The 10,806-nt window shown below is 35.8% G+C and overlaps 1 protein-coding gene across 1 annotated transcript; it reads left to right on the forward strand.

The window, feature by feature from the left end:
- The first annotated feature begins 8,963 nt into the window (after window positions 1-8,963).
- On the forward strand, window positions 8,964-9,932 carry LOC102903539 (olfactory receptor 5T3-like). Its single transcript, XM_006989713.4, has one exon. It carries the CDS (start codon window positions 8,964-8,966, stop codon window positions 9,930-9,932), a length of 969 nt encoding a protein of 322 aa, XP_006989775.4.
- The last annotated feature ends 874 nt before the right edge of the window (window positions 9,933-10,806 follow it).

Consider the following 10,806-nt stretch of genomic DNA (forward strand, 5'->3'; position numbering starts at 1 on the left):
GACAGACAAGCCCTTATCCAAACTAACCAAACGGCAGAAAGAGAACACCCAAATTTACAAAATTAGAAATGAAAAGGGAGACATAAACACACACAATGAGGAAATCCAGAGAATCATCAGGTCATACTTCAAAAACGTGTACTCAACAAAATTAGAAAATATAAAAGAAATGGATAATTTTCTGGATAGCTACCACATACCAAAGTTAAATCAAAACTAGATAAACAATTTAAATAGACCAATAACCCCTAAGGAAATAGAAGCAGTCATTAAAAGTCTCCAACCGAAAAAGCTCAGGACCAGATGGTTTCAGCACAAATTTCTACCAGATTTTCAAAGAGCTAAAACCAAATGTAAGTAACTGTTGCAACTGTATGGGTTCCTGGGTTTTGGCATGAAAATGTGAGTTTTGCACCCCTGGGAAAAGGTACCCTGACTCCTTGGGGAGTCAGGAGACATCTTGAACTGCTAGGATAGTTCTAACAGCTCCGCTGTGGAGGGGGAAGGTATTCTGACTGCTAGGGAGAGTCATGCCTGGAGCTCCTAGGGCAGCTCAGCAGGGAAGGGTATCCTGACTATTCATGAGTCAGGCTATACCTGGTGTAGAGGGGGATGGTCTTCCTGCAGGATATAACAATCCTGCTCCTCTCCAAGAGATCTACTACATTTGAGCTTTGCTAAACCCCTTTAAGTGGATTCCTTCTTCCCAAATAAATATCTTTCTCAAAAGAGTTTTTGTGGTGTGAATGTCTTCATTCACTGGCACAGAGAACCTTGCTGAGATGTCCCATAGTGGACTCAGCAAGGGGGAGCTTGAACAGAACAACCAGGCAGAGATATTCCTTAGCCGACTGAGCAAGGAGGAGCTGAAAAAGTAACACTTTTATCTAGGCTGGAGGAGATTGTTACATTTCTGCAGGGGTTTCCCCTTTTGTGGAGTGAAGCAAAAAGCACCAGGCCAACCTCCTGGGGTCCAGTTGATAAAGAGAGAAGAGGAATTCTATGAGCATGGGGAAATGTACAGAGACAACTAAACCAAACTAGTGGGAACTCATGAAGCTGTGGAGCCCCCATGGGACTTGATTTAGGCCCTCTGCATAGGCAAGGCTGTAGCAGGAATCTTCAAAGTTCTTATTAATAAAATCAAGCCTTATTAATAAAATCAATACCTTTCAGCTTTCTACCACCACTCCCTGGGATTAAAGGCTTGCTTTCTGGAATTAAAGGCATGTGTCACCATGCCTGGCCTTTTCCAATGTGACCTTGAACTCACAGAGATCCAGAGGGATTTCTACCTCTGGAGGGCTAGGATTAAAGGTGTGAGTGCCACCATTTTCTAGCCTTTGTATCTAGTGGCTGTTCTGTCTCTGACCCCAGATAAGTTTATTAGGGTGTACAATATTTTGGGGAACACAATACCACCACAGGCACAGTTTTTTAGGTTGGACTTTTAAGGAGCCCCAGGCAGTGGGACCAGGATTTGTCCCTGGTGCATGAGCTGGCTTTTTCAAGCCCAGTGCCTGTGATGGGACACCTTACACAATCTTGGTAGAGGGGAAAGTGCTTGGACCTGCCTCAACTAAATGTACCAGGCTCTACTGGCTCCCCATGGGAGGCCTTGCTTTGAGGAAGGAGGAATGGGGCACGGGTTTGGGGGGAAACCTGTGGGCAGGAGGAGGGAAAGGAGGGGGGTCTGTAGTTGGTAATTAAAATAAATAAAATGTTTTTTTTTTGTTTGTTTGTTTGTTTGTTTTTTGGTTTTTGGTTTGCTCGAGATAGGGTTTCTCTGTGTAGCTTTGCGCTTGTTTCTGGATCTCACTCTGTTGACCAGGCTGACCTCAAACTCACAAAGAACCACCTGGCTTTGCCTTCCAAGTACTGGAATTAAAGGTGTGTGCCACCACCGCCCAGTAGAAGTTTCTTAATAATAAAAAAGAAGAAAAAACAGTGATAGCTCATGCTGGAGAGGATGTGAAGCAAGGGGAATACTCCTCCAGTGCTGGAAATCAGTATGGTGGGTTTCTTAGAAAAGTAGGAATCAATCTATACCTTAAGACCCAGCCATACTACTCTTGGGCATATACCCAAAGGATGCCCAGTCACACCACAAGGACACTTGCTCAACTATGTTCTTAGCAGCATTATACATAATAGCCAGAACATAGAAATAGCCTAGATGTCCCTCAACCAAAGAATAGATAAAGAAATTGTGGTACATTTACACAAGGGAGTATTACTCAGCTATTAAAAACAGTGACATCATGAAATTTGCTGGCAAATGAATGGAACTAGAAAAAAAAATCATCCCGAGTGAAGTAACCCAGACCCTAAAAGACAACCATGGCATATACTCACTCATAAGTGGGTATTATCTGTAAAATAAAGGATAACTATGCTACAATCCACAGAACCAGATAGAATAGGTAACAAGGAGTGTTCAAGAGGTGATGCTCAGATCTCTCGAGAAAGGGAAAAGGAAGAGATTTCATGAGTGGACTTTGGGCAGGCACAGTTGGGAAAAAGAGAAATTGGGCTGTGGGGGCACGGAGGGTGAGGGTACTGAAACACATTACTGGAAATTTGGGGGTCAGGTTCAAACCTGGTGCAAGGAAATCTTCCAGGAATCTTGGAGGATGACCCCAGCTAGAACTCCTAGCAAAGCAGATATGTAGCCTCAATTCGCCATCTCCTGTGACCAGGTAAGACTTCAAGTGGAGGGATTGGGAAACCAACCCACCTGCGGAATCTTTGAACTACAGTCTGCCCTGCCTATGGGTTGTTCTGCAGTTAGGGTGGACTAGAGATTGAGGGAGTGGGCAACCAATGACTGGTCTAGCCTGAAACCCATGCCATCCCTGACACTACCTGGAGTACAAAAACCCAGAGGCTGGATGACCCCACGAGCTAGGAAGAACCAAACATAATTGGAGAAAAAAATGTCAAGTTAATGATGCCTAAAGATGCTCTGCTACACTCATAGATTGGTGCCTAGTCCAATTGTTATCAGAGAGGCTTCACTCAGCAACTGATGGAAACAGATGCAGAGACCCACAGATAAACATCAGGCTGAGCTCAGGGAATCCTGTAGAAGAGAGGGAGAGCGGGTTGTAGAAGTCAAGAGGGTCTAGCACACCAGAAGAATATCCACAAACTCAACTAACCTGGATTTATAGGGGCTCACAGAGACCGAGCCAATAACCAGGGAGCCTGCAAGGAACTGACAAAGGCACTCTGCACGTATGTTACAGTTCTGTAGCTTGGTCCTTTTGTGGGAGCAGGGGCTGTCTCTCTCTTTCGATCCCTTTCAGGACCCTATTCCTCACACTGGGTTGCCTTGCCAAATCTTAAGCATGGGGAGGTGTTTAGACTTACTGCATCTTGATATGTTACATTTTGTTTATATTCATGGGAGGTCTGCCCTTTCCTGAACAGATGAAATAGATGAGGAGTGGATTAGGAGGCAGAAGAGGGGAGTGACCGGAAGGACAGGAGGTAGGAGAAACTGATGTCTGGATGTAAAATAAATAAATAAATAAATAAATAAATAAATAAATAAATAAATAAATAGATAAATAGATAAATAAATAAATAAAAATAGATAAAAGAATCTGCATTAAAATTAATTTTAATAAAAATGAATGAATAACAAAAGTAGTTTTTCACATACAAGTGTCATTATGCATTTTTCCTAATTTTTAAAAATATTTTTCTTTTAGTTTGAGATTATAATATAATTAGATCATTTGTCCATTTTCTTTTTTCCCTCCTAACACTACATATACTCACCATTGCTTTCTTTCAAATTCATTCCTTTTGTATTAGTTGTTGTTATATGCATATATATATATATTTTTTTTTTCTAAATATAACATGATCAGTGTGTAAAGTTACTCATGTATATTTTCAGTGCTGATCATTTGGTATTAGATAATCAATAGCTGTGTTCGTCTCTGGGTAAGACTATTCTCCAACTCTCAACAAATGGACAATTAAAGGATTCAAATTTCTAATAGAGAAGATGAAGAATGTACATGGATATGTGAGGTTTTTTTCAGAAGTGAAGTTAAAAGGAAATGTCTAACAAAGTACCAGCAATATAATATGTGTTTACACTTATTGTGTTGATGATAAAGAATTGCTTTCAAGACTCAACATTAGCATACATGAATAAAAGGAATCTATATATTTGAATGTAAGTGGATGTGGTTAGAGAAGGGAAAGGAAAAATATTAACAATCTAAAAATAATCAAATTGTAGAATAAAGAAAGCCAGAGCCATGAAGAAATTGAATTAGCCAAGGCTCTCCAAAGAAATTGAAATATTAGAAAACCTTTGTGTGTGCAGTGTGTGTGTGTGTGTGTGTGTGTGTGTGTGTGTGTGTGTGTGTATGCAATATTTTAAGGAATAAGCCCATTAAATTTTGGAGACCGGCAAATAAAACATTTTTGAAAATTTATATTTATATATGTTTTTCTATCAATCAAAATCTGTATCAACTGGGGAAAGTTATGTTTAAGTAGTAACATGAGTTTTTCTTTCAAATTATTCTACTCTGTATGATTTGATTGTGAGTTTGATGAAGCAAAAACCAGATATTAATTTGAGTTTTTGAGTCCATTAAGTTTTACTTGCAGCTGAGTGATGAAATTGGTATTACTTGGGGGAACTATGTTAAATACACTATGTTAGTGACTAATACCCGGCAATGTTAGGTGAGAAATCTTGAGATCAATTGGAAAAGACATGGATTTCTATGCTTTACGCCAGATACTTTGTTAACAAATAGATATGTTGGGGAATAAAATGTGAATTTAAAAAGAAACAAACAAAGAAAGAAGCTAATACTAGTATAGGACTCAAATGTGAACTATAACTATTTTAACTGTTTGACACACTAAAATGACTAACTCTATGAACAGAAAATTTGAAATTCAAATTTCCAGCAGAGCGAATATTCATGTATTGCACTGGACAGTGTTATCTGTATACTGATTCTGTTTTATCTCTTCTGCCATCATTTCCTATCACTCTCATCATGTCTTTTCTCTTGTCTTATTCTTCTCATCTAGTTTACATACCATTTAAAAGCATGAAACTTTAAAGCGAAGCAAATCAACTATATTAGAAAATGCTAAATTCCAGCAGTGTCACTATATCATTTTCCAGATGATTGCGAACTTGATGGTTTATAGGTCATTAGAACTAGAGTTCAAAATTTGGCTTTTATGAGTGACTTAATTTTCCTGTTTGAGAGGATATTTAGTTTAAACAGACAAAATTGCCTCCATGTAATCATTTTCAGGGTTTGCTCTGTTTTTCTAGGATCATTCACCTGTTTACAATTGAAAAGAAAAAACCTGGTAAGTTTCTGTCCCAGTGAAGAACATGGATCATCCCAGGGGCATCACGATAGCCTTTAAGTGCGGACAAGATGGCTTAAACATTTATATGCATTGCAACAAGAGCATGTCCTAACTCACAAAGCAGCTCATTTTTGTAGGTAAGCAAATTTTATTTTCATGCATAAATGTTTTAAACGTTCTAATGGATTTCAAGTTCTAGGACAAGTCTGAAAACTTAAATATGATAAGTAAGACCCTTTTAAAGAGAGTTGTATTGCAATTGAATCAGTGTCTGTCTTCTGAGAAGAGAAAGGGAAAGGATGAAGTATTACTTACATATTTTGCTATACCATAGAAGTTCATTTTAATGTTTTTCATGAAAGAAAACAATTAGAATATAAAATTAATTTCTAATGGTTTTTTGTATAGAATATTTTCTGAATCACTTATTTTCTTTAATTTTGATTTCTGACATAGTTATTTGAATCTTAAATTTTTTTTACTGGCAATGCATTTAGATATAATTTTAGCTGTTTATTTCTGAACTGTGCATATCTTTCATTTAATAAGTCAAAGGAAAGTGTTATCTTCTTTTATTTTTATGGAGTGATATTTCCAGTTATAACAGTTGGCAATGAAGACATAGTATGGTCATGGAGAAGGTATGCAGTGTGCAGACAAGGAATTGAAATATTGAATGCTGCTTTATCTATTAGATAATGATCTGACAAGGATACATTATATGTCTAGATGATCCTCAGTTTCTTTTTGTATAAGATTATATCACACTATATAATTTTATAAGTTATTATGTAAATCAAATAAGAGAAATGAATACATGATTTATAACCTGTTACAGCAGCTCCACATCATGTAGATACTTTTTGGTATAATTTTCATCTTGATTTTAGTATTTCCAATATTATTGCCATAGATTTGATCATGAAAATTGAGAAATTTATTTTTAACTTGTATTTATTGATTGAGAGTATTGTAGTTAAAGTTCCTTATTCAAAAATTTTTAATTTTGCATCTGTATTAAATAGAATTATTTAATTTAAATAAGACTATTTAAAAAAGTATGACACAAAAATTTCTACTATCTTTGAGTGTAGCTTAAGAGAAATACATTTTTTCAACTTTAATCTTGTAAAAAACTAGCATGCTTTGGTATTTTCCCTGGCTTGTCTAAAGTTCTTACAGTTTTCCACTTAATGCTCTAATAAAAGTGATTGACAATAAAATTTACATCAAATCAGAAAACATATTCTTGTTTTCCAATCATTATCAAACCAATATTTACTAAAAATTTTTGGTCAAAATATTGCAATAATTTAAGGAAATACATAGTGTTGTGCTGACATATTCCTAGCCCCCCAAAATGTGATAGCAATAGACTAATCTTCTTATATGGTAATTTAAAGAGTCATTATATTTAATTTTAAAATAAGATATTATAATACATATGTTTTTAATGTTTGTGTTTTACCAGTTGTTCAATGCTTTATTTGAACAGTCACTTCATATGTCCTTAGCATTGTGTTATATGAATAAGATGTAGGATTTATAGTTCATATTTATGTATACTGCAAAGTATTAAATCTTTTATTCTAGAAAATATAATGGAGCCATAAAATCTTTCTCTGCAATTTTCCATGTTCATGTGGCAAAAGGAGTCAAGTGTGACTATTAATTAGCATTTTCTAAGTACACATTGTCTATCATTGTAGCCTGTCTGTGAGACTCTCCCATCAGGATTTAGACTCTGAATGAAATTCTTAATCCTCTACAAGTACTTTATCTTAGACCTTTGATGAGACAACAAAGTCATAGAATTACAATATAGGTGACAGTCCTCTAGTGTATAGCAATTAGCATGTATTTTGTTATGTTTGTTTAAGAAAGTATTAATAAATTTTGAAACCTCATTTGCATATTGATTATTTTAATTATGTTTCTTTTAATTTGATTACTTAGTTTCTCCTTCCCTATTCAGTAAACATTTTTTAATAAATTCCTTTACCAATCTTGAGAGATAAAGAAAAGGGAGAAAAGAGAGATAATAGGAATAGTTTAAGTGTATTTTTCTAAGTCCATGAATGCATATCTTGCATATTTGTGTAATTAATTGATCAGGTGACTTTATAAACTAATTTATTAAAATAACCACCAAAAACAATGTTTTGTACTAACATACCTCCATGCATTCTGGTTTTAATATTTAAATTATTTGTGTTTACACAAATTAAATTTGGTTACATTTTTATATTTTACTCTATGATCTTCTAAAAAGTGAAAAAACATTTTTTGTTGTTTAGTCAGATATTTACAGAAGTAATCTATATACTAGAACAAAACACTCACATAGACTTTGAAGATCCATCTGGGACAGTGTACCTACATGATTTCCTTCTCATTCTAAAATTACATAAATTCTATTTCTTTCCCATATTGATATGAATGTTCAGTTTAATTTGGCAAGCATTAGCACACTTCATATTTTTAATGTATATATTTACATGTGTACATACATGCTTTTAATATTTTATAAACTCTTAGCCTATGACAGGCAGGAAGAAAAAAGTCACTTGCAGAAATCACCCCATGAATGTTTAGTAGGTTCAATTAGTGTTCAATTGTGTTTTCTTGATATTTTCAGTAGAGATACAAGGAATTTTTTTAAATTATTCTTCTTTAAAATTTTGGTATGAATTTCCCTTTAAAATTTACCTGTGATAGGAGTTTGCCTTCTCATGTTTAAAAACCCAAAATATGAAAAAATAATATTTGATGTATTTACAGCACGTAGAAGACTACTACACAGGTGTGTACTTCCCATTATAATAGTTTGAATTTTCTCCTTCATTTACGAATCTTTGAAAATCAAAAGACCCGCACAAATAGAACCCGGTCAGTGATAACATCAATGGACATGTTGAGTGGAAGAGGAGAAATTTTCATGGGACCCCACACCTAGACAGCTCTACAAGTAACTAGTTCATGCTGGGAGGAGAATTAGCCTCTCCCAGGTACAAGCCTCTCATAGGTTGTCCGATGTGGAATGGCCGTGCCAGAAAGCATATACACACAAAGAACAAAAATGGCGCCAGAGGTTGTGTTTACATATTTACATTTGTAAGAACAACAATAAAACAAAAATAGGCTATTAAGTTGAGAGTGTGGGTAGGAGGACATGGGAGAATTTTGGAGGTAGGATATCTAAAAGGGGCAAAGAAAGAAAGAAAGTGTATGTGTGTGTGATGCAATTCTAGTTCAATTTAAGATATTGAAATACATACATATAATATTTTAAAAGAAAAAATGTATAATAAAAACGAAATTTAAAAGCAATATAATTTGAAGGGAATGGTGGAAACCTATTTGTATAAAAATCTACTTTAAGTGCTGGATTTTTAATTTTACAAATTAAACATGTAAGTGTAATTATCTTTTTCTTTTACCTCATATAGTGAAATTTGTCTGCTTTCATAAAAATTACCTTTCATTGCCCACCTCATTATTACCAAGGAGGTCACTATGCCCTAAGAGCCAAACATAGACAAAATGAGACAGCTTTTATATGGGACTTTTTCATGTGCAATATATACATCAAAACCAAAATGGAAAGATTAGCATCAGCTGTGGACGTCCACAAGATTCCCATACAGAATGTGACAGAAGCTACCGTTTTCATACTCTTGGGCTTCACAGATGACTTTGAACTGCAGGTCTTCCTATTTTTACTGTTTCTTGCTATCTATCTTTTCACTCTGATAGGAAACTTTGGATTGGTTGTTTTGGTCATTGGGGATTCTCGGCTACACAACCCCATGTACTATTTCCTCAGTGTTTTGTCTTTCTTGGATGCCTGCTATTCTACAGTTGTTACCCCCAAAATGTTGGTCAACTTCCTGGAAGAAAATAAATCAATTTCATTCCTTGGATGTGCAACACAGATGCTTCTCTTTGTTACTTTAGGGACCACAGAATGCTTTCTGTTGGCAGCAATGGCATATGACCGCTACGTAGCCATCTACAACCCACTTTTGTATGCAGTGACCATGTCACCCAGAGTCTATGTGACACTCATAATTGCTTCCTATGCTGGTGGAGTTCTGCATGGTGCAATACACACAGTGGCCACTTTCAGTCTGTCCTTCTGTGGATCTAATGAAATTAGGCATGTCTTCTGTGACATACCTCCATTGCTTGCTCTTTCTTGTTCTGATACACACACAAATGAGCTTCTCCTATTATACTTGGTGGGTTTAATTGAGATCATCACCATCCTGATTGTTCTGATCTCCTATGGATTCATTCTCTTTGCCATTCTGAACATGCATTCTGCTGAAAGTAGAAGAAAAGTGTTCTCTACACGTGGCTCCCACCTCACGGGAGTGTCTATTTACCATGGTACAATCCTCTTTAGTTACATGAGGCCAAGTTCCAGTTATGCTTCAAATCATGACATGGTAGTGTCAATATTTTACACCATTGTGATACCCATGTTGAATCCTATAATCTACAGTCTAAGGAACAAAGATGTAAAAGATGCAATGAAGAAATTATGGAGAAAATTTGGTTCATAAATAATATACACTTTTAAAAAATGACAGAACGAAATTAAGTTGTTAATCCAAATCTACACGAAATGTACATGGTTGCAAATTATAAATATTTTATGATTTTGATTATTAGTGTGTTATATATTATAAATTATTAGTGTCTTATGTATTAGAAATTATTTTAAGAACATCTTTCTCATGTAACATTTTTCACAAATGAATTCTTTCTTCTGTATAGAAAACTACATTGATGAAATGTATAATGAATATTTTTATTTCAATACTGTTCTTGAACACAATTATGTGGTTAAATTTTGCTTCTCATAAGTAGAGGCTAGGTATTCAGAATCCTGTGATTAAATGATTCCCATTTATCTTACAGCAAACTGTTAGCATGTATTATGTCACATAGTCCCAGTTCTAGAGTCCTTATGGAGGAATTCTTTTTTCTTAAATAAATATTTTTATGATATAATTAATTTAATTTTACATATCAGCCATGGATTTCCCTGTCCTCCCTCTTCCCACCTCCCAGGTTCCCCCCCAGCCCACCCCCTATTCCCACCTACTCCAAGACAAGGTCTCCCCTGGGGATTCAGTCCACCCTGGTATATTCAGTTGAGGCAGGTCCAGTCCCCTCCTCTCCACACCAAGGCTGAGCAAAGTATTTCAGCACTGGCCCTAGGTTCCAAAAAGGCAGTTCACCAAGGACAGGTCCCAGTCCCACTGCCTGGGGACCTCCTAAACAGTTCAAGCTCATCAACTGTCTCACTTAAGCAGAGGGCCTGGTCCAGTTCCATGTGAGCTCCTCAGCTATTGATTCACAGTTCATGTGTTTCCGCTAGTTTGGCTATTTGTCCCTGTGCTTTTTCCATCATGGTCTCAATATCTCTTGCTC

The sequence above is a fragment of the Peromyscus maniculatus genome, chromosome 4 (genome assembly GCF_049852395.1).
Source record: "Peromyscus maniculatus bairdii isolate BWxNUB_F1_BW_parent chromosome 4, HU_Pman_BW_mat_3.1, whole genome shotgun sequence".
In the NCBI taxonomy this organism is placed as follows: Eukaryota; Metazoa; Chordata; class Mammalia; order Rodentia; family Cricetidae; genus Peromyscus; species Peromyscus maniculatus.

Coding starts and splice junctions, on each gene's coding strand:
- LOC102903539 (XM_006989713.4), top strand. CDS start 8,964: ATGGAAAGATTAGCATCAGCTGTGGACGTCCACAAGATTCCCATACAG.